The following is a 23,375-nucleotide window of genomic DNA, read 5'->3' as shown; positions in this document are numbered from 1 at the left end:
AGCCCGTCACCCCCACCCCTCCACCCGAGACCCCGCCCTCCATCCCAGATGACGTGAGGTGGGAGGGTTCTCACCCCGCCCCCCGAGACCCCGCGCTCCATCCCAGATGACAGCCCGTCACCCCCCCCCCCGAGACCCCACCCTCCATCCCAGATGACAGCCCGTCACCCCCCCCCCCCGAGACCCCACTCTCCATCCCACATGACAGCCCGTCACCCCCACCCCTCCACCCGAGACCCCGCCCTCCATCCCAGATGACTGCCCGTCAGGCCCTCGTGAGGCTTCCTGGTCTGCAGCCACCCTGTCCCTCCCTGGGGTCCCTGCCCCCTCCAGCCCTTCGTGTGTCCAGGAACCCGGCCTTCAGCTCCCCTCTCGTGGGTCCCAGGACAGGCTGCAGCCTTTTCCTCTTAAGCTCATTCTTGCTGACCAGCCGCACCACCCAGGGGCTTAGAGGCAACCTGCGCGTGGAAGGGGCAAAGTCACTAGGCCCCAGAACGTCATGGGGTCCTGGTGGGGGTCCCCAGTCTGTAGTGTCTGACCCCCTTTCTAAGATGTCACCTGCCTCTGCCAGCCCTGGAGTTTTCTCCAGGCTTGTCCCAGGGCCCTACCCCGTCCCCTTAGGCTCCCTAGGGGGGCCCTGGCCCCTCCCCAGGTCTGTGCTGGGAGGTGCTGGAGAGACACACTGCCCCGTGCATGTGAGCTGAAGGCCGTGCGTAGGGAGGGTGGACACGCCCAGGTGACCTGGTCAGTGGGCTGTGCAGCGGGTACTGGCCCTGTGACTCCAGGCAGTAACCCCAGGTGGGCCTCGGTCACACGGGGCCTGAGTGCGGCTGCTTCCCGGGGTCCCTCCTTGTCTTGTTTGTGGACAGTGGGGGCCTGGAGAGGGAGTCAGACGGGGGATGGGGTCTGTTAGAGGCTGCCTGAAGCTCATACAGTGCAAGATGAGTACCCCCGGTCCCCTGTCCCCATGGAACCAGATCCTGTCCCCAGACCATCCCCATGGTACCCAGGCATGTGACTTCTTCACAAATACCCCATAACAAGGGCTCTGTGGGCAGCACCCCAAGCCCAAGTCGTCGGGGTGATCCGCCCTGAGCCCCGCGGCCAAGGCTCTAAGTCTTGCGTGAGGACACTGGCGGGGCGCACCTCTCCCGCGGGCCCTGGGAACGGTGTGAATCGCAGCGTGGAGTGCCCCACGCGTGTGCCAGGGTTGGCAGGCCCCCACCGGGGCGAGAGGGCAGCAGGGTGACAGGGGCGGGTGGCTCGGGATCTGGGGTGCCTGCCCTGTGTGGGAGCCGGGCCCGGGCCCCCTCCGGACGTTCGGTTCTGTCTGTCGCAGGCGTCGCTCCGGCTGCCGTCGCAGTACAACTTTGCCATGAACGTGCTCGGCCGGGCGAAGGGCCGCACCGGGCTGAGGGTGGTGGTCAAGGCCCTGGACCCCACTGCCGGGCAGCTGCTGGGCCTCGCCAAAGAGCTCTCTGATGAGATCCAGATCCAGGTGAGGGTTGGGCAGACAGGAGTTGCTGTCAGCGGGGGAGTGCTGGCCAGCCCAGAGCACTGCTCCCCCAGGGCTTGTAGGGACACGTGGAGGGTGCTGGGGGCTGGGGACCAGCCCTGGGGGGTGCTCGGCCTGCGGGGAGCTGTGGTGAGGCTGGCAGGGCCTGAGCTGGGGCTCCAAGGTGCTGTGGGAGTCCAGGGCTGGGGTGACCCTGGGCTTCGTCGAGGGGAGGCGTTTGGGGCTGGGAGGGCCTGGCAGGGGCAGGTGGGGGACTTGGCCCGTGCATGCAGAGGCCTGGAGGTCTACAGTAGCTCGATGCACTTCCAGAGCAGGAGCTGACTCTGAGCTGGGAGTCAGGTGCCTTCTGGGGGGAAGAGGCTGGAAAATCTGGGCCGGACACGCATCTAATTGCCTATATTTCACAAGCACTCGTGGAGGACAAGATGGAGGCAAACACCCCCAGGGCAGGGGGGTCACAGGGAGCAGGCAGTGGAGGGTCCCAGGAGGCCTCAAGAGCTGTGCCCCAGGAGACAGGGTGTGACCCCATTGTTCATAGATGGGACCCGAGCCTCAGGACGGGGGCAGCCAGCCTGCTCAGAGCCCCTCGAGGGGGCAGCGGCAGGGTGGACCTGTCCACCCAGGGCCTGGCCCACGGCTCTCTCCAGCCCCACTGGCCTGAGCACATTTAGCCTGAGGGACCCTCTTCTGCTGATGTGAGACTCAGTAATGTCCTGACCTCGTGCGTATGTGCTCAGTCGTGTCTGACTCTTTGCAATGCCATGGGCCGTAGCCCGCCAGGCTCCTCTGTCCATGGACTTCTCCAGACAAGAACACTGGAATAGGTTGCCATTTCCTCCTTCACGAAATCTTCCTGACCCAGGGATCGAACCCAGGTCTCCTGCATCACAGGCAGATTCTTTATCACTTGAGTCATCCAGGAAGCCCTTAAATGTTATATCTGGGTCCCCCTAAATTGCAGAGAAAGACTGAAAGTGACTCCTAGATATCATGAGGAAAGACAGTTTCAAACCCCCTCTTCAAGAGGAAGCAAGCCAATTCTAGGTCAGGCACATACCCCACGCAGGGTGAAGGAACACATTTCAGAGAGAAATGCCTGTCTGCCCAGCCCCCGCCCCCGACTCCTGCCTGCATGTGCGTACACAGACTCACACACACACACACACACACACAGATACAGATACATACACGCACACACACACACACACAGACACAGACACACATAGACAGAGACACGCACACACACACAGACTCACACACAGAGACGCATATACACACACAGACACACACAAATACACACAGAAACACACATACATACACACACACACAGAGACTCACACACACACACACAAACACACACAGAAGCAGATGTTCTTCCCAGCTGAAGACAAAGTGAAGCGAGCTCTGACCCTGTCCTGGAATTAGAGACAGGGCTTTGCATCTTCCGAATTCTGTTGCCTCAGTCGGGTCATTTAGCAGCTCTGCGCCTCGGTTTCCCTGGCTGACAGCAGGTAACTTTCAAGCGCATCGGAAACTCAGAGACGCTGGATCCAGCCCACAGAGGTGTTTTATTTGGCTCACTCAGTACTTCGAAACAGTCTTTTATTTGTTGCCAATGTTGAAAAATAGGAAGATTTTGTCTAAAAGCCCAGTGTGCGGCTCGTCCTGGAGACATTGGGTGATGCCACCGGCCAAACCGGCAGGAGATGAGACAGCCTCTCACTGATAGAGCTGAGCCCCCAGGTCACAGCCCCCAGGCCCCCTCGTCGCCCTGACCCCAGGCCGTGCCCCGTGCTGCTGGCACTGACGCTCCTCAGCAGGTCACGGGGCAGGAGAGGAAGGCCCCGTTGTGCCTTCAGCGCTGTGTCGGGGGGACCTCAGGGGTTACCTGCCCGGAGCAGTGGGAGGGGCCTGCCTGGGCGTGTGTTTCCTGTGTGATGCACAGCCAGTGAGGCAGCTTCACTCTGGGAGCCGTCGGCCCAGCGGATGGGCTCACCTGGCTCTGGAACCTGGTCCAGCCCCCAAGACCATGCCCCGTGTAGGGAGCCCTGCCTCTCCGTAGTGTCCTGCACGTCCCCAGCTCTGGGAGGTGAGCGCGCCAAGGATGCTTCCCTCAGGACCCTTTTTACTGATGAGGAAGCCGCACCTGAGTGTGTGGTCAGAGCAGCTGCTGGGAGGGAGGGGACGTAGGCCAGTTTCCTCTTCAGAAATCACCCGTTCGGTTTTAGGCACAGGCCCTCGGAGCGTCCAGCTGGCCTGATCGTATCAGAAGCCAGCGGGGAGCCCCAAGGTGTGCTCAGCACCCAGGCTCGGTGTCAGGGGTGCCAGCAGCCCGAGAGTCCTCAGAGAGAGGGCCTTGGAAGGGTGTGGGCACAGTGGGCTGCGTGCAGAGAGCGGTCTGGAGTCCCTGGGGGAGGGCTGCCTCATGGGCTGGGGGCTGCCAGGGAGGGGCAGGGTCAGATCCCCCCGACATTGTCAGCTGTATCAGCCACTGGCCGGAGGTCACCAGGCACCCTGTCCCGGTTCTGTGAGATTCAGCAGGAGCCTGACAGGCAGAGAGGGTGTGAGGTGGGGCTGAGGGGGGTGCCTGGGGGGTCGTTGTGGGAGGGGCCGACGTGGAGAGCATGTCTGGCTGGGGGAAGGAGAATTCAGGCAGAGCCTCCCCAGCCTGGCAGTGTCACCAAGCAGGACCCTAGACCCCATCGCTGAGTGTGCCTTTTACACGCACACCCTGAGAGCTTGGGGGATCACAGCCCTCGCCCCACGAAGAGCCCCGGGGGCCTCCCCAGAGCACCTGCTGCTCCTGCCCAGCATGCCCTCAGCGCTCGCCGCCGCACCCGAGCTCCTAGCGGGGTGGCACCCGGGTCTCTCGACCCACGAGAGGCACACCAACTCTGCACGTGGTTCCGGGGATCAAGGGAGAGCAGAAATCGCCCTCTCCCCCAGGTGTTTGAAAAGCTGCGGCTGCTGAGCCCTGAAGTAGAAGCGGAACACGTGCTCATGTCACCGAACTCATTCATCAAGCTTCAGACAAACAGGTACGTGACTCGGCGCGGCTCCATGTGGGTTGCGAGGCTGCGCTCACGTCCGACGGCTCATTTGTCAACGTCGGCAGGAGCTGTGAGTGCCAAGGGCCAGCCGCACCTCCCTGCCGTCCTCCTCCTCCTCCCGGCCGCGGAGATGGCCCGTGCTTGTCTGCAGCATCTCCCCTTGGGCCCTTCTCCTCCTCCCCACGGCCCAGACCGTCTCATGCTTTCTGCACAAATCCAGTTCTTCAAAGGCGGGAAAGTGCCAGCTTGGAGGGGTTCAGTCTCTCAAATGCCCCGTGTCTTTAAGACTTGCCACTCAGTGTAGTCTGGGAATTGGGACATCAGCTGGGGGGAGGGGGCACATGAAAAATGCAGATCTCGGGCCCTCCTGGGTTGCTGAGACGCCTGTGAAGGCTGAGAAGCGAGTTCTGAAGCCTGCAGGCACACCAGACTCCTGCCTTGTGTTCCACGGTAGTGCTTTGTGTGTGAACTGCAGTTGCAAAGTCGGGAATTGCAAGGACGTTGGAGAAACACACACACACACACACACACACACCCACACACCCACATACGGTGGGCACACAGCCAAAAGTGTCAGCGCCCGGCTCTGAGCTGGACTCTGGATCCCAGTCGGATGACAGCGGTGCCCTGGAGGAGTCTGGTGGGGGAGAGGGGAGTGTCGTGTGAGAAGGCTTGTAATGGAATGAAGCCGCAGCCCAAAGGAGGGCCTCCGTGCCAGGATTCTGGGGAGGCACGGCCCCCGTGGACATGCAGGAGTCGGGTCTCACAGGATGCGCATGAGTCCTGCAGGTTAAGAGGAGGGCGTTGATGGAGGGGGCAGGAATTTGAGGCAGAAGCGGTGACATTTGCTTAAAGAGTCATCTGCGGAGGATTTGTGGGGCTGCGGCGCAGAGGGTGACTGGAGGGCGGGCCTGGGAGCTCTTCTTTCCTTCCTCTCTTTGTAACATCATGAATATGTAAAAGAGCAAAAGAGACTGCGTCATTTGTCTCCTCTCTGGTACACGTTATCAGTAGTTTTCCGAACCACATTCTTATTACAGCAACGGCCTGTTTTTATCCAGTTATTGGCGGAAGTGGGACGGGGCCAGGCCGTCGCTCCCGTTTCACAGCTGAGCAAGCCGAGGCTGGGAGAGGGGATTTGTGTGTCTGAAGATGCACAGTTGCTGGTGGGCCATTGGGACTGCCTCTGGGCTCCATCCGGCTCAGAGCCCGCAGGCTTCCCATGTCGGTGGCCTCCCTCGTTGCAGAGCACAGGCTCTAGGCTTCGGTAGTTGCGGCTCACAGGCTGTAGAGCGCAAGCTCAGTAGTCATGGTGCGCAAGCTTAGTTGGTCCGTGGCACGTGGAATCTTCCCGGACCAGCCTAGAACCCGTGTCCCCTGCACTGGCAGGGAGATTTTTATCTACTGAGCCACCAGGGAAGCCTTAAAATGGAAGGATCTTTTGACTGCAAGCGTCTGTGTGGCTCATGAGACCCTCAGCTCTCACATGCTTCCTGCCGACTGGCTGTGGAAGGTGCTGCCCTACTGGGAACCCTTGGTTTTCCAAATGAGGTTTCCCATCGGTGGCCAGTGAGCTGCAACAGGCTGTGCATGGCGGCCTGGTGCGTCGTGAGGCCAGGATTGTGCTGCTTTCTCTCCTTGAGCAGCAGCCATCTTGCCGCTGTTGTCTGCGAGCATGGGTGTGTTTCGTTTTCCCAAGGGATGGCGCTGCCTCTTTGAGCTACCGTGTCCTGGACGGGCCAGAGAAGGTTCCCGTCGTGCATGTTGACGAGAAGGGCTTCCTGGCGTCGGGGTCCGTGATCGGCACGTCCATGGTCGAAGTGACTGCCCAAGAAGCTTTCGGGGCCAACCAGACCATCATTGTTGCTGTCAAGGTAGGATCTCGTCTGCCTCCTTCTTGGAATAAGAGTAGCAGTACTGTTTTCCCCGCGCAGGTGTGCGAGTAAAGATACTCACCTTCTAGCCAAGAAATTGTAAGAAACTATTAAAGGTCCTAGGTGAGACTATAAAGAAGGCTGAGCACCAAAGAACTGATTTTTTTGAACTGTGGTGTTGGAGAAGACTCTTGAGAGTCCCTTGGACTGCAAGGAGATCCAACCAGTCCATCCTAAAGGAAATCAGTCCTGAATATTCATTGGAAGGACTGATGCTGAAGCTGAAGCTCCAATACTTTGGCCACCTGATGCAAAGAGCTGACTCATTGGAAAAGACCCTGATGCTAGGAAAGATTGAAGGCACGAGGAGAAGGTGACGACAGAGGATGAGGTGGTTGGATGGCATCACCGACTCAATGGACATGAGTTTGAGCAAACTCTGGGAGATGGTGAAGGACACAGAAGCCTAACATGCTGCAGTCCACGGGGTTGCAGAGATTTGGACACGACTGAGTGACTGAACAGCAGTAATAGGTGAAAAGCTGAAGCATCTCCTGGGTATCAGAGCAGAGATCCTTGGACATGATTGATATCAATGAGCTCATTTCATAGATGAATAACTGTGGCCCAGAGCCGTATGAGGTTTGCAGGACTGGCACCCCGGTGTCCTGACTGGCCATCAGTGCCTGGATCAGCAGACACCTAAGCGCAATGAACTCAGCATGTGCTGTCCTGGCCCAGAAAGCACTCGGTTACAGACAGCACCTGGAGGGTGAGGGGGCCCATCTCACAGGCGAGGCAGTCGAGTCGCCAAGGCCGCCAGGGGCTGGGAGTCAGGCTCTGGGCTCCAGCCCATGTCGGCCTGCCCCGGGATGGTGCCCCCTGGTCCCCCCACCCCTGCCACCATGCCCAGCATGCCCGTATGTCCCCTGCCTCTCTGCTCCTGAAGACGGGATGTTCTCCTTGGGAGGCCCCTGGATAGGGTCCCCGGGTTTATCCTGAACAGAATTTTCTTTGCACATCTCATCACAACCACAGTGTAATCCTCGCTGACAGAGCAAATACATGACCTCTTGAATATTAATATTTAGGCTCTGCTTGGGTCCTGGGCGTCTTTGCTTATTAGTATCTTTTTGTTTCAAGATGGGCGTCTAGCAGGGAACCCCAACCCTAGTTTCCAAGTGACCGAAAGTGACAGGACGCGTCTCGGGTCACCAGATGGTACTGAGTGCCAGCTGTGTGCCCATCCCTGGAAGTGGGGTCTTTGAGGGGCTGGCGTTTTGGCCACGATGGATTTTACTGGAGACAGAGAACCAAGGTGGCTCTCTAAGGACCTTGGGTTCCCAGGCTCCCGAAAGCTGTCGTCCCTTCCTTTCCCATCCCCGCTTTCCCTGGAGCACCTCCAGGCACCTCGGCAGCATGCAGTGAACCCCAGATACCACCGCCGTCCGAGCGGACATTGTTTCTACTTTAAATGCCTGGAGAGCCAGGTCCTCCGACGCAGCCCAGCATTCAAAGCCCAGGGAATGTTTTTGCAACATGAATAATGATCTAATTTTTCACAGTCGTGGACTCTGACTCTTGTGGGTTAGATTTCCTCGGAATGAGGCCAGCCACCGCAGGGAGGAGGAGGGCCAGCATCTGGGCTGGGCCAGTCTCTCCAAGACCCCAAGTCGGTCTCGCCCCCAGGCGTCATGTGCTGGGGAGCAGCTGGAGTGGGCGCCCGTCCTGGGGGACTCTTGGGGGCGCCCCTGGTACAGTTGTCACCGCGGCTGCTTGCTGTCCCCAGGTGTCCCCTGTTTCCTACCTGAGGATCTCCATGAGCCCTGCCCTGCACACTCAGAACAAGGAGGCCCTGGTGGCCCTGCCCCTGGGCGTGACCGTGACCTTCACTGTCCACTTCCACGACAACTCCGGAGACGTCTTCCACGCTCACAACTCCGTCCTCAACTTTGCAACCAACAGGTAGGCGGTTGACCCCCCGCATTCCCCACGTGGAGTCACGTCTCCATCAGATCCAGATCTGACTCACACAGTGACTGATGACCACGCAGAGAAGCCAGCGCTGCTGAAAGATGAGTTCGTCACTCATGGTTCCCAAGAGCAGGGCGTTCACCCCACTCTCAGACCCCAGGAGAAGCACCAGGCTCGGCCAGGCAGCGGGCATGAGGGGCCGTTACCGAGAGTCTTTATTATGAGACACAGTCATTCGGCAGGGACGTCCCCTAATGCCCAGGAAGCGGAGCCCAGAGGTTGGGGTTTGTGGCTGGAGGTTTTTGCTAAGCCTTTGTGGGAGCTGGGCTGCAGGGGAGATGCAGACAGCCCTGGCCCTGCAGTCAGTGGACGCGCAGCGCTCGCTGCTCCCTCTGCAAAAGCCGATCGGAGAAGGCGCATGCCTTCCAACGCTCGGGTCGGCCAGGACGGGGTCCGATGGTCACTGGCCTCTGCTGTGTGCAGGCCTGCCTACGTGCCGTCTTGCTGACTCCTCACTGCTGCCCATTTGTAGAGGCCCAGAGAGGTCAGGCCTCGTGTCTCAGGCCACACAGCCAGAGAGCAGGGTTTGAATACCAGGTTCCATTTGCGCTGCAAGGGCAGTTCTTTTCGGCTGACACTTCCGGAATAAAACTGCAGCCTCAGGCCAAATATGAGGGGGAGGGGAGTGGTCTCCAGGAAAGAGAGCTGTGGCCCCAGGCTAGACCTGCCCACCTGTGAGTGCACTGGAGCAGAAGTTCTCAAAGTGTGGTCCCCACACGGCAGCATCGCCGTTGCCCGGGAACCCTTAATGCACGTTCTCAGGACACTTGGGTGTAACAAGGCCTTCAGGTGATTGTCAAGGCTGAGGACCACCATCCCAGGGGATGTAGGCCAAGCCAGGAGGAGCTGAGAGGAGCCTCAGACCCGGAAGGAGGCAGCAGGGCTCCAGCGTGTCCTCTCCGGGCACAGCAGGTCAATACCAGGGGCTGGTGACCACTTCAGCCTGGGCTTCCCGCGGGCCCTGGAGCAGACATGTGCCCTGCGCTGAGCACACCTGGGCCCAGGCAATGGGAGAGCAGGGTCTGGAGTTGGGCCTGAGTCAAGCCTGGCTCTGCCCTCTCTGGGGCCTGTGAGCCTGGATGGATGGGTCACCCCTCCAGGCTGCCATATCTACACCTGTCGTGTGGGAAAGTGGCCTCGTCCTCGGGGCCACCAGCTGAGGCTGTGGTCACGAGGGCCTTTGGACTGTGGGGTGCTCCGTGCACACAGCAGGGCATCTGCAGGTCTGGGGCACAGGCCGCCCCTCGTCCAGGCCCCAACTCCCCTGTGGAAGTCACATGGGCCCTTCCGTGGCTGGCTCATCCGTCTCCAAGAGAGCGCTCAGGGCTCGGGAGGCGGGGGCGTGGGGAGGGAGGCCATGGAGCTGGGGCCCTGACCCTCCGCTTGCTCAGCCCAGCCGTCCCTCCCAGCCCGCAGGGGCTGTCGTTCCCGAGTGCCCGGGTGTACCCACACGCCTGGCGCTGACCTTAGCTCTTTCCAGCTGCTGACCGGGTTTGCTGTTCACGTCAAGCCTGTGATGTGGGTACATGGTCAGCCCCACTCAGCAGATGAGAAAGCAGGTGGGCAGGGGCCATGCCCTTGTCCCAGTTACTTGTTTGAGGGCTGCCCGTGGCCCCAGAGTATCCTGGCTCCCTGCTCGGGCGGGCTGGGAGCACAGCCTCATCACCTGCTCTGGGCCTCGGCTTCCCCGTGGGACGTGGGGGTGCTGAAGCAGGGCGTCCTGTCTGGGCCGTGGGTGGTGGGGGAGTCTAGTTGGTATGGCCCGAGGCCCCTCACCTAGAACAGCTGCTCTGTGAACCTGAGCCAGGTGGCATCAGGGCGCAGTGGGCAGGCGCGGGGCCCAGCCGGGAACCTGTGCCAGACCCTCCTTGGGAGCTGGGGCCGCTCCCGAGACTTAGAGCCACGTCTCCCGTGCTGCAGGGACGAGTTCGTGCAGATTGGGAAGGGCGTCGCCAACAACACCTGCGTGATCCGCACGGTCAGCGTGGGCCTGACGCTGCTCAGGGCGTGGGACGCGGCGCACGGCGGCCTCTCCGACTTCGTCCCGCTGCCCGTCCTGCAGGCCATCTCTCCCGACCTGTCCGGGGCGGTGGTGGTGGGGGATGTACTCTGTCTGGCCACGGCCCTCGTCAGCCCAGAAGGTACGAGGGGTTCCAGCCGAGGGACGCGTGTCTTGGGTTGGGAGGCGGGAAGGGCTGCTCTGCCCCCGGGGCCGGTGTGCATGTGGAGCTTGGTGAGGTTTTGGAGCAGGCGTCGGAAAACTGCTGTCCCGACCGGAGCCAGCCCGCGGCCTCTCCCTGCACTGGGCTATAAGTGGTGCTCGGCTGCACTCCAGCTCCCCGTGTCAGCAGCCGTTTTCATCTGTGTGCTGAGTGGCAGCGTCAGAGACAGACATGTCCAACCCCAAATATTACCGTCTGGCCCTTTACAGGGACCTGGTGGCTCAGATGGTAAAGAATTCGCCTGCAATGCAGGAGACTTGGGTTCCATCCCTGAGTTGGGAAGATCCCCTGGAGGAGGGCATGGCCACCCACTCCAGTGTTCTTGCCTGGAGACTCCTATGGACAGAGGAGCCTGGCGGGCTATGGGCCAGGGGGTTGCAAAAGAGTCAATGAAAGTGAAGTCGCTCAGTCGTGTCTGACTCTTTGCAACCCCATGGACTGTAGCCTACCAGGCTCCTCTGTCCATGGGATTTTCCAGGCAATGGTACTGGAGTGGATTGCCATTTCCTTCTCCAGGGCATCTTCCCGACCCAGGGATTGAACCCAGGTCTCCTGCATTGTAGGCAGATGCTTTACCGTCTGAGCCACAACGATAACAACAAACTCATTTTAAAACGAAGTTACACACTGCCTTTAAGGAAAAGCAAATATTATTTGCCGCAAATAGAAGGTGGTTGTTGAATGTTCTCATCGTGTTTATTATGTAACGAGGTTGGCTTTTCACTAAGGACCGCGGTCTAGTGACGGCTCAGAGTCTGCCACCTGCTCTGTTTGTGTAAAAAGGATTGCGTAGCAGGGTGGCTGGGCGGGGGTGATGCTGGGGGATGGCACGCAGGGGGCCGGCCCTGGAGGACCAGTGCCTGGGTCATCCCAGAATGGGAAATGACCGTGAGGTTCCCGGCGGGGAGGCACTGGGCAGGAGCAGGTGGCATGCTCCTGCGGGGTGGCACTCGGGGAGCAGGTGGCGTGGCCAGGAGCTGGGGGGGTGGGGGCAGGCTTGGGGCAGCGGGGACGCTGCCCGGTGAGACAGACGCGACGGGAACGACTGGAGTGTGAGGTGTGGGAAAGAGGTCACGCGCAGTTTCCCCTCCCAGGAGTCCCCGGGACCTGGAGCTCGTCAGCCAGCAGCATCCTCCACGTCGACCCCAAGACAGGCGTGGCCGTGGCCTGGCAGCCAGGCTCCGTGACTGTCTACTATGAAGTCTCCGGGCACCTGAGGACCTACAAGGAGGTGGGCCTTGGGCACACATTTGACTCCCGGGGGGTGGAGAGCTCATCTTCCCTGCTGACTGCTTCTCTTCTTCATGTAAGAAGCTCCAGCGCCTCGCGAGGCAATTGGCTGGGGGTCACGAGCCTGGTGGGGGGCCGGCCCCTCCTCACAGGCTGCTGGCACCCCCGTCCACAGCGGTGGGAGGACAGAGGCAGCCTCTTGGAGGCATCCCCGCGCCCACGCCACCTTGACGGAGCCCCGTGGGCAGGACTGTCCTCGTGGGTGTCCCCCCGGGCGTGGCGGCCGTGGGCGGCCCTGTGCAGCCATTTGGCATCACCAGCAAAGCCAGCCTCCCCCAGCGAGTCACCTTTGGAGTCTTTGTGGAGGCGAACAAGACCGCTCTCTCTCCTGTCTATCTCCAGCCGAGAATGAATCAATGAGCAGAGTCTGGCTGCTTTCCACGCGTCTGTCTCATTCTCCAAGCAGCGTGTGCTCCGTGGAACCCAGCAGTGTGACCTAATAGCAGGCGTGTTCAGCGCTGCTGCTGGGGCGAGCTAGTGCAGACAGAGGCACCGTGTGACCGACAGAGCGGTGCCCCCCACCCCGAGAAGCCCCGGGGGTCAGCTGGACAGGCTTGGGCGGTGGGGGCAGGGGCGGGGCTGGCAAAGCAGGGCACCACCCAGCAAACGTGTGCAGGCTTTGAGAGCCAGCTCTGGGGCAGCAGAGGCTGACGTTGCGATCGGATCATAGCTCAATTCAGCCGCTCAGTCGTGTCCGACTCTGTGACCCCACGGACTGCAGCACGCCAGGCCTCCCTGTCCATCAGAACATGCGTTCAATTCCAGGTAGCTCCTAGCGTGGTTAGGTGTGCGGGCTCTGGGGCCAGGCTGTGTGGGTTCAAATCCCGGCTGGACACGGACAGGCAGTGTGACCTCGGGTTGTCCTTTAACCTCTCTGTGCCTCAGTTTTCTTACTGGCAAAGCGGGGCTGACATTGTTGTGTGGAATAAATGAGTCGTTCACGGGTGTGAAGCCCTTAGGACAGACATGAGCTGCTGCTGTTCAGGGTAAGGACGTTGTAACTTAGGCCAGATGCAGTAGGGATTCATCAGAGAATTTTTTTAAGGCAAAGAGTGATTTCGATGAGAGGTACATTTGGAAAGATTGCCTGGTACCTGGCCCAGTCCAGGAGACCGAGGGAGGGGGCAGTGAGGCCTGGGGCCCCTAGGTGGGGCAGACTAAGGATTTGGAGACACTCAGGAGGGAGGGTCATCGGAGCTCGGCGACCATTTAGGAGGAGGAAGCCTTGGGAGTGAGTGTCAGGGTCTGGCCTGGGCGATGAGAGGGGAGCAAAGAGGGGAGCAGGGAGGAAGGGCGGAGCTGGGGGCGGGTGATGGGGGTTTGAGGTGGCTGTGGCTCCTCTCAGCGGAGCTGGGGACCACGCAGCTGGGCAGCTGTGTTAGGAGCTCCAGGGCTGAACGCTGGAGACGGCGAAGGGTGGGGGCGTGGGGGGTCTGCAGCCCTAGAGGCGGTGGGAACAAACAGGGCCTCCCGGAGCAGGAGCAGTGGAGCTGGGTCTGGGGCCTCTCCCCGGGGCGGGGGAGGAGGCGTTGCATGGGAGGGGTGAGCGGGGAGAGACCACCCCTCAAAATGCCTGTGTGAGCCTGCATTTGGTCAGGCTGGTTCTTCTTGAATGAATGGCACTGAAGTAAAACAGGTCCTTCTCTCTTCGCTGAAAGATTAATTAACTGAGCTGACGTTCAGAGAAGAGGCCACGTGATTTCAGGCCTGACATCGACCCTGCCCCATGCTGGGAGAGGCAGCTGGTTCCATGGGGGCGTCCAGCCACCATGGGGTCTAGCCCAGCTCTGCCCCATCCACGCAAATCACGTGGCCACGGAGCCTCAGCCTTGCCCCCTGTACCATGGAAAGGGCGGTACTTGCTCCCGGGCACTCAACGACCCACCATGGCTTCCTCCCCAGATCGTGGTCAGCCTGCCTCAGAGGATTGTGGCCCGGTACGCCCGCCCTGTCCAGGGCAGCTTCCAGAAGGTCTCAGCCTTCAAAGTGATGGTCACAGTGGGAGACCGGAGCTCCAACCTGAGAGGTAGGGAGTGAGGGGCTAGGAGGCCTGGGGGGCCCTGCCGGGCTGGGGAGTGGGCCCTTCAGATTGGATTCTGTGTCCTTCCTGCTCAGACTCGCCTCCCCATCTCCTGAGAGGGCATTTAACCCTGGCTGGCCCATTTAACCCCCCCTCCAGCTCTTTAGAAATTCGAGTCCTCCAAGGCAGAAGCCGTGAGAGATGTTTCTGAAGGCCCAGTGCTGAGAAACTGCCTGTTTTTGGGCTTGGCGATGCAATGTCAGCCCCGGGCACCCAACTAGAGAAAGCCGCCCCCTGCCACCACACAGCCCTGAAAAGCTGGCCTAGCCGGCCTCGCTGTTCATTCTGATTTTCGTAATTCGAGTCCTGCATGGAATAGTCAACCTCTTCCCCTGCCCACGACAGTCCTGGACAGCAGCTGCCGGAAGTAAGTGTGTCCACAGGCTGTGCTGTCTCAGTCGCTCCGTCGCGTCCAACTGTGCGACCCCGTGGACTGTAGCCCGCCAGGCTCCTCTGTCCATGGGAGTCTCCAGGCAAGAATACTGGAGTGGGTAGCCTTTCCCTTCTCCAGCGGATCTTCCTGACCCAGGGATCGAACCTGGGTCTCCTGCATTGCAGGCGGATTCTTTACCAGCTGAGTACCAGGGAAACCCAAGTGCATCCATACAGGTTGTTTAAAAAAAAAAAAAACACAGCAAAACACCACTTAACCAGTAGAATTAAACGCCAGTGCTGTCGATCTGCGGCAGCTTTGCTGCGTCGTGGCGGCCTCTCCCCACTCCAAGGCACCTGGGCAGGAACAGCGCTCAGGGTGCCAGTGGGGAACCGGTGTCCAGGGGTGAATTGCCCATTTCCCCTGGTGGCTCAGTGGTAAAGAACCCGCCTGTCAATGCAGGAAACTCAGGAGTCGAGTGTTCGATTCCTGGATCCAAAAGATCCCCTGGAGGAGGGCTTGGCAACCCACTCCAATGTTCTTGCCTGGAGAATCCCCATGGACAGAGGAGCCTGGTGGGCTACAGTCCACGGGGTCGCAGAGAGTCAGACACGGCTGAGCACATGTACACGCACACGTGCTGCCAGGGGCAGACCCAGCTGCCCAGCCTCTGGACGCTCTCTGGATGCAGGCTCTGAGCAAATGCTGACATGGCCCGTTCCCTCAGCCTCCATAAGCTGTGGTCGTCAAGAGGGCTGTGGCGCAGGTCTGGTTCTCGGAGCAGCCGGCCCCCGCGTGGTCTGCTCTGGCGTCCTGTGCTGGGCTCTGCAGGCTAGGGCTGAGGCGGGGGCCGGGGGCCTGCGTGTGGCACCTCTCACTGCTCCCCCGTGTGCAGGCGAGTGCTCCCCCGGCCAGGCGGAAGGCATCGCGGCCCTGCGCCCAGAAGCCCTCCTCGGCTGCCAGCTGCAGTTCAAGCAGGACGTCTTCGACTTCCCGGCACGAGAGGTCTTTACCGCGGAGCCCGAGTTTGACGCCGCCCTGGGTGAGCCTGTGGGTCTGGAGGGGACATGACCTGCACGCTGGGTGTGTCTGTGGTGTGTCTGGCTCACGATGGCGGTCTCTCTGTGGGGCTCGTGTCTGTCAGGAGCCTGTCCTGGGGACGAATGTGGTCATCCTGGCGTCTGGGTCACTGCGACCTCCGGGAGGGTTCGCGTTCCTCCCCCAGTGGCTGCCTCCACCCGGGGAGAGGACGCGCTTCCTAGCTGAGAAACCTGGTCCAAGGCCTTTCCTGGTCTTCTCAGCTCAGAGCTTGGGGGCTGCTGCCTTCAAGACCTGGGAAGGAAGGGTGGTGCCCTGCACCGCCAGCATGATGAGGCTCTGGCAGGGGGCTCCGCAGAGGCAGGGCCTTTATTCACTCTTAGAGTCCTGGGCGTTTCTGGAGTGGAGCTGCTCCACAGACCTGCTGACCGGAGCCGGGGAGTTGGCGGCCGGCCCCATGGGGTGGCTCTGAGAGGAGGGCCGCCATCATGGGAGCAAGCGACAGCTCAGGAGGGTCCCCGTGACGAGCCTGCTCGGCGCCCGGCTCGAGTCAGTGTTGTCGTGAGAGTCTCTGTGGCCAGGCGTGCAGTGCGTCGCTCAGCTCTTCCTGAGGACGCACGGCCCGGCGTCACCCAGCGAGTGTGGCTGCAGGCCGAGGCGAGGCCCTCCTCTGTCCACTCCGTGTCTGTCCCTCTGGCTGCCGTCTGGGATCCAGGGTGCACCTGTGGGCGTGCTGTGTGCAGGACCGAGTCAGGCCTAGCACAGAGTAGGCCCTCAGCTGTCCCAGGCCCTGTGGATTCACCTGCATGGCCCCACACGGGGTCAGTGTTACCCCGACTTGAAGGACAAAGAGTCAGCCAGGATGCCGACTTGCTGGGGGCTCCCAGCTGGTGGCAGTGGGGGAGGAGGAAAGGAAGGGACTGGCCTCGAGGCTCCTGGCTGGCAGGAGCACGGGGTGAACCATCCCAGGCGCCCTGGTCCCCGCTCACCAAGCCTCCCAAGGCCCCCTCAGCAGTGGCCACTCAGCCCAGGAACCTGCTGTGGGCCAGGCGTGGACCCCAAACAGTCCCAGCCAGGCGGCCGTGGGACCTCCTGCAGCACCTGGGGTGCCAGCTGTGGAGGGGTCAGCCCTGCCGGGCGTGGGGCCAGCGCTGGGCCATGGTGTTGGTTCACCCGTCCCTCACCCCCGCCCTGAGCCAGCCTGGTGGGGCCCCGAGACTCACACATGGACCTGGCGTTCCTGCCCCAGGGGAGTCCGTGAACGGAGGATTCCAGGATACTCGAGAGCTCTGGGCCCAGAAAGGGGGCCCAGGGCGGGCGGGGACACTGAAGAGGGCCTTCCCAGGAGGCCCCTGGAGGACGGCATGCCTTACCCGGGCGCCTCCAGGGGGAAGGGGCGGCGGCAGGGCCTGGGTGGGGAGGGGCCCGGGCGGAACGGTGGCCCTGTCTCTGCAGGCCGGTACCTGTGCTCCGTGACGATGCTCCCGCTGACGGAGCGGCAGCTGAAGCACCTCAGCCTGAAGCGGACGGCGCTGCTGGTCACAGCGAGCCTCCCAGGCAGCCCCTCCCCGGCGGAGCAGGTCGGGGCCGAGGTGCCCTTCAGCCCGGGGCTTTACGCCGACCAGGCCGAAATCCTCCTGAGCAACCACTACACCAGCTCCGAGGTGAAGGTCTTTGGCGCCATGGAGGTTCTGGAGCACCTGGAGGTGAGCCCTGAGCAGGCGGGAGCCAAGGCCCCTGGGAGGGGGAGGCGGGCAGGACCAGCTGCAGCCGTGAAGTCCTGGGCCGCCTCTCCTGGAAATGAGCACAGAGCTGAATGATCTTGACCGTTCTTTTTCCCCAGAGCAGAATCCCTGTCTATTGTTGTTCAGTTATTAAGTCGTATCCGACTCAGTGACCCTGTGGTCCGCAGCACGCCAGGCTTCCCTGTCCTTCACTGTCTCCCAGAGCTTGCTCAAAGTCATGTCCATTGAGTCAGTGATGCCATCCGACCACCTCCTCCTCTGTCGCCCCCTCTTCTCCTGCCTCTGTCTTTCCGGGCCTGTCTGTCGGCTCGTATGATTGTGTGAGGGGTGTGGCTGCTCCTTTCCTCTGCAGCACGTGCTAGTAAGCACGTCACGTGTCCACGAGTGAGTTCAGGGCAGGACGCGTGGTGACCGAGAGCAGGGCGAGCAGCTGAGCCCTCACCTATCGCAGATCCTGCACGCCTGCCGACAGCGGGTCCCCAGCTCTGGGCCTGGGCCACCCTGTGTGCCGAAGGGTGGTGTAGGACAGGGGTTCCAGGGCCCGGCAGGGTGGAGGAGCTCGGGGCGCCGTGTGCAGGGCTCGCCGGCATCTCCTCGGCCTTCTCTGGTCTCGCTGCAGCAGCCTTGGCTGCAGAGTGAGGCAGAGATGAATTGGCTGCTGACGGGGGAGCACCTGCCGGGCCCTGGGCTGGGCTGCTGGCATCTGACAGCCCAATGACAGAGCTCCGGCTGCCCCCTCGGGAAGCGAGTTTGGGGATGGCTCACGTAGCGCAGCGTTATTTAAAAGGAGCTGTTGATTAGAATTCCGTGGTACTGATTTGTCCTTTTAAAAAACACCCGGCCTAGACAGCGTGCTCCTCTGACTCTGTTGGTTGCGTGCCTGTCGGCTGGATATGCCCAGCTAGCAGGGCACCATGAGTGTCAGGAAGAAGTGGGGGTGCACCCCTCAGCCCTGGGGCTCCCCAGGTGGCGCAGTGGTAAAGAACCCACCTGCCAATGCATGAGATGCAAGAGATGCAGGTTCGATCCCTAGGTCGGGAAGATCCCCTGCAGGAGGGCATGGCAACCCACTCCAGTATTCTTGCCTGGAGAATCCCATGGACAGAGGAGCCTGGTGGGCTACAGCCCCCAGGGTCACGGAGAGTCAGACACAACTGAGCCGGCGTTCACATCCTCAGCTCTGATGTCTCTCCCAGGTGAAGTCGGGGTCCCCAGCTGTGCTGGCCTTCGTGAAGGAGAAGTCGCTGGGGCTGCCGAGCTTCGTCACCTACACAGTCGGCATCTCCGACCCCGCGGCCGGCAGCCAGGGCCCTCTGTCCACCACCCTGACCTTCTCCAGCCCCAGCACTGACCAGGCTGTCACCATCCCAGTCACCGTGGCCTTCGTAATGGACCGCCGAGGCCCGGGTGCTCGTGAGTCACGGCACAGGGCCCCGGGGGGAGGGCGGCCAGCGTGGTCCAGCCAGGAGCGGAACCGGGAATCTGGGGGCGGGAGGAGCAGAAACGCACGTGCCCCCCGGAGCGAGTGACCGAGTCACTGGCAGGCGGGCTTCACTCCCCTCACCCCCATCTGCGCTCACAGGGCAGCCGGAGGTCTTGTTAAACGTGACTGAATTGTACCCCTTGAGCACGGCCTTGGCTTTCGGGGCAGCATGCCCCTGAAGGGGCGGAAGCTGAGCCTCCTCCCTGCTCCAGGAGGCAGGGTCCTGGGCCCAGCCTGGGGGGGGTCAAGCAGCCAGAGATGGACGGGGCAGGCCCTGGGCCCAGGGGGTGGGTTCAGGAGATGGACGGGGTAGGCCCTGGGCCCAGGGGGTGGGCTCAGGAGATGGATGGGGCGGGCCCCGGGCCCAGGGGGTGGGCTCAGGAGATGGACGGGGCGGGCCCTGGGCTGACTGGGCTCAGGCCCGGCCCCTCCCCCAGAGTGCGGGCACAGCACTCGGGGCTCTGTGGGCTCATTGGTGACTGTGTCCTGGGCTGCAGACGGCACCGGGCTCTTCCAGCGCGTCCTGGACTCCTACCAGGCCATGTTCTTCACGCTCTTCGCCCTGCTGGCCGGGACGGCGGCCACGATCATAGGTGAGCTGGGCGCTCCGCGTCCCCCTCCATCTGCCCTGCCGTCCCCACCCCCACTCTAATAGCCGCCCGTGCCTCTCTCAGCCTACCACGCAGTCTGCGCGCCCCAGGAGCCCCCTGCCACGCCAGCCCTCTCCCCGAGAGCCAGCCCTCAGCACAGCCCTCACTGTGAGTAGCTGCCCCGCGGAGCGGTCCAGGGGTGGGGGACCCCGGGTCTCACGAGGCCCTGCCCCGGGTGTGAGTTGCAGCTGGGGTGTGAGCCCCAGAGGGCAGGTCCGGGCGCTGGCCGGGGAACGGGAGCTGGTGGACGTCAGTCCTGGGCAAGGAGAGCTTTCCCTGGGGCAGACCAGGCAAGGCAGAGGGGCTGGGGCCAGGGACCCTGGGTCTGCCGGAGCACACTGGCGCCGCTTCCTAGGGCTCTCAGCAAGGGGCGGATGGGCTGACTCAGAGGTGAGGGTTTGGGCGGTCTCGAGGAGATGATGCTCAGAGAAGAATCGCATGACTCACTCCTCTTCATAGTCCAGCTGTCTCTGCGGTCCTGAGGCCCTGGTGACCCCGTGAGTGGCGTCCCCTGGGGCTATGCAGTGTGCAACCTGCACCGCTGTACATGGCGGCCCTGTGTCTCCCTATTCCCTTTTAAGGGTTCCCTCCTCTACACAAAGAACCCTTGAGGGGGTGTCTACTGACCTACACGGGGCATGGCCTGGCTTCAAGGGGCCTGTGAGTTTTTTGGAAGAGGACACAGCTTTCTGTATAGATGCACGTTGCTGGGTAACCAGACCTTCCACGTGTCCTGGACCCCAGAATCACAGCCCTTGACCAGGCTAGCTCTCAGGCCTGTGACACCCAGGGGAGGCCGTGGACTGCTCAGCAGCTCGCTTCCCTGTGTCGACTCTGACCACAGAGTCGTCCTGTTACTTACTGTCGTTGTCCTGTTGATCAGCTGTCCTGCAGTGGGCGCTCGCCCTGCAACCCGCATCCCCCAGCACACGCCTCCCTGTTTTGCGGAAGTCGTGCCGGGGGCTTCGCCTTGCCTCCTGAGCACCCCAGACCCTTCCACCCACACACTTTGGAGTCTGTTCCTATAGCTTTCACTGCCCAGATGGACAGGCCCCTTTCCCCGAGTGCCCCCGGATGGGACCTGGTCCTGGGATTCTGAGTCTCTGCCCGGCAGGCTGTGCGCTCTGGGAGGTCAGGCTGTGGCCCAGGCCTCTGCCTGTGCAGCTCGGCAGGCCCCTGTGGACCCCGCCTACCAGCCTGGGAGCCTGGGCCGCTTCCTGACCATCGTCTGGCGTGGGCCTGCGGGATCCAGGGGCGTCGAGGTCTCCCTTCAGCTGACAGCGTCTCTCTTCCCACCTAGATTTTGCTGCCTCATCGCCACCACCTTTCAATGCACTCCCTCCTGCCCGCCGAACCAGCCCCGCCTCAGGGCTGTGGAGCCCATGGTACCCGTCCCACTAGGCAGCGGGCCGAGACCCTGGGCCCCACCGCCCCCGGGGATAGGCCTGCCGGGTCCAGCCTGGAGCGAGCCCTGGCCCCGGCCGCCACTGCCACCATCAGCACCGCCCCTGCCGTAACTGGAGTCTAGGCTGTGCCCACGAGCTCAGTCTTACATGTAGGAACTTAAGTTTGTTGTTTGGGGTTTTTGTTTTGTTTTGTTTTTATTGTTTTGTTTTACTGAGTCTTGCAGAGGCGAAGACTTTGGCTCCCTCCTCGACCTGTTGTCTGGGGTTTCTTGAAGCACACGCAGCTTTTATTATTTTGGAGTCTCTAGAATCGCACCGTTCTCAGGACTTAGAGCAGGCGGCCGTCTGTGGACCAGGGCTCTGTAGATGCTGTGACAGCAGTGTTCTCAGGGAAAGGACTTTGTCAGTGATGTTTTTTATTTGTGTCAGTTCTTTTCTCTCTGGAAACCCGACATTTCCCCCGTCCGGCTCCTACTGGGAAATGATTGGAGCAAATGGTCGCGAGTGACCGGGGCCACCCCAGGGCTACACGAGGAGCCTCAGGGCTGGGCCAGGGCGCCCAGATCAGCCTCAGGGGCTCCTGAAACTCCCGGAGCTGGGAGCCTTTCCTCCTGCCCCCACCGAGGGCCGCTGTGAACGGACAGTGTCCTCTGTGGTTCTTTGTTTTCCCCGGCGGTGAACTTGGCCTCCGCCCCAGGGGACAGCCCGACCTGCCTGTCCCGGCTTCACTATCAGCACAGGGGCTTCAGAGTCGGAATCAGGGAGGCGTCCTTGACCTGGAGCCAGGCACCGCCCGTGTGCTCAGTCCTCGGCCCACGCACAGGCCCGCGTTCTCCGCCCCTCCTTCTGTACGAAGCACCTTGCCGATCTGAGCCTCCACCGCCCTGCGGGACAGGCTCCCTCAAGGCAGCTCCCCAGACGGGCCAGGGAAGAGGCAGCTCGGAAAACAGCCTCCCACCCAGCCCTCGTCCATGCGGCAGCTGAGACCTCCAGGACGCAGCCCTCCCGTGGCCAGGGAGCCGGGCCGCCCCCAGGAAGCCCCAGAGCCCGGCGTGCGTGGACCCTGCCGTGGGGCCTCCAGCTTTGAACCTGAGCCGTATGCCTGAATCTGCCTCAGTCCTTCGGGGCTGGACCATGCAATTTATTTTTTTAAAGCTAGAGACAGGAAGAATTGTGCCTTGGCATATTACTTGAGCTCAAACTGACAACTTGGATGTAAATAGGCACATTTCTACTTGGTTTATTTAATAAAGCTCGATTTAATTTCTTAACACGAGTGTGATTATTACCGGAGTCCCCTGCGTCCTGCCCGGAGCCCACCCAGGCTGGCATTGCCACTTCCCGTTGTGTGAATGTGGGGAGCGGGTCTGTTCTATGGGCCTCTTCTCTGGCTGCACACCCAGGCCTCCCTCCCCTCTGAGGGATCTCTGTGACCATCATCAACCCCACTGCCCCACCCTGGCTGGTCCAGCCTCGAGGATGGGAGCAGACCTGGTGTGTCTCCACAGTCTGGTCCACAGGAATACCTAGAAAGCATGTAATGATACCATATGCCCCTGGTGGCTCAGACGGTAAAGAAGGTGCCTGCAATGTGGGAGACCCAGGACAGAGGAGAATGGAGAATCTCCTCTAGAGAGATCGTCCAGAGAATCCCATGGACAGGGGAGGTTGGCGGGCTACAGTCTATGGGGTTGCAAAGAGTTGGACACAATTGAGTGACTCACACACGCACACATGCTCAGCACAGGGCCCACCTGGCACGCAGCACTCAGTACAAGTCAGCACAGCCCTCAGGCACGGCCCTCAGTGGCACAAGGTGGCCGCCAGGATCCAGGTGTCACATCACGACTGGACATGGCAGCGTCCAGAAGAAGCAGCACAGAGACAAACCCTCCCTGTCTCTTTCTAAGGACTGAAGGCTTCTCTTGTGGAAGGCTCCTCAGCAAACAGCTCCCACCTTACCTGTTGGCCAGAGTCTGTGTCCATGGCCCTTCCCAGCCCCTGGAGGTGAGGGCCACGGATGATTGTTCCTTCAGGAAATGATCATGTATGGTATTCCTTCAGGGTTGACTGGAGGTCTGGATGTTGACCCCCTCAACTTCTTTCAGATGAAAATGGAGAGGTGTCAGGGTCTGCCCAGCTGGTCTCCTCCCTGATCACTGCGTCTTCCTCCCTTTGCTCATCTCAGGCACTCTGACCCCTGACAGAGCTCCCAGCTGGTCTCCTCCCTGATCGCTGCGTCTTCCTCCCTTTGCTCATCTCAGGCACTCTGACCCCTGACAGAGCTGGATGGACACCCGGGCCTACGGCCGAGAGGTCTGGGCTTTCTTCTCCCCGGACGTCACCGTCATCTTAAAGCACGTGCTACTGGAAACAGCCAGACGCGGCCGGAGGCGAGGGCGTTGACAAAACCCGGTGACTTGCCTCCGTTTTCTGTTCCCGAGCTAACCAAGCAACTTGCACTCTCTCAAGGGTGCCAAAAAATGCTTTCAGCACCATTTCGTGCTAAAAATATAGTATTGCATATAGGGTTTTTTTCCCCTCTAGAATTCCTAAGTTTGGCCAAAAAAATAACTCTGTTTCTCTCTGTCTCCTCCTGTTTCTCTGTGTCTGT

The 23,375-nt window shown here is 61.3% G+C and overlaps 1 protein-coding gene across 2 annotated transcripts in view; it reads left to right on the top strand.

Annotated features, from left to right (window-relative positions):
• The window catches only part of NUP210 (nucleoporin 210), a 91,743-nt gene extending 69,711 nt beyond the window's left edge, over positions 1–22,032 (top strand). For both annotated transcript variants that reach the window (XM_027523923.1, XM_027523922.1), the window contains exons 28-40: positions 1,340–1,498; positions 4,463–4,554; positions 6,266–6,440; positions 8,230–8,405; positions 10,395–10,615; positions 11,791–11,927; positions 13,889–14,012; positions 15,335–15,481; positions 16,933–17,183; positions 18,419–18,635; positions 19,203–19,298; positions 19,380–19,463; positions 20,656–22,032. In XM_027523923.1, the coding sequence (XP_027379724.1) occupies positions 1,340–1,498; positions 4,463–4,554; positions 6,266–6,440; positions 8,230–8,405; positions 10,395–10,615; positions 11,791–11,927; positions 13,889–14,012; positions 15,335–15,481; positions 16,933–17,183; positions 18,419–18,635; positions 19,203–19,298; positions 19,380–19,463; positions 20,656–20,756 (1,980 nt within the window). In that variant the 3' untranslated portion in view covers positions 20,757–22,032. The remainder of the gene's footprint in view (positions 1–1,339; positions 1,499–4,462; positions 4,555–6,265; positions 6,441–8,229; positions 8,406–10,394; positions 10,616–11,790; positions 11,928–13,888; positions 14,013–15,334; positions 15,482–16,932; positions 17,184–18,418; positions 18,636–19,202; positions 19,299–19,379; positions 19,464–20,655) is intronic.
• The last annotated feature ends 1,343 nt before the right edge of the window (positions 22,033–23,375 follow it).

Source organism: Bos indicus x Bos taurus, chromosome 22, assembly GCF_003369695.1.
Source record: "Bos indicus x Bos taurus breed Angus x Brahman F1 hybrid chromosome 22, Bos_hybrid_MaternalHap_v2.0, whole genome shotgun sequence".
NCBI lineage: Eukaryota > Metazoa > Chordata > Mammalia > Artiodactyla > Bovidae > Bos > Bos indicus x Bos taurus.
Note: the sequence above shows the minus strand (reverse complement) of the source record. Positions and strands in the feature narration are given on the sequence as shown.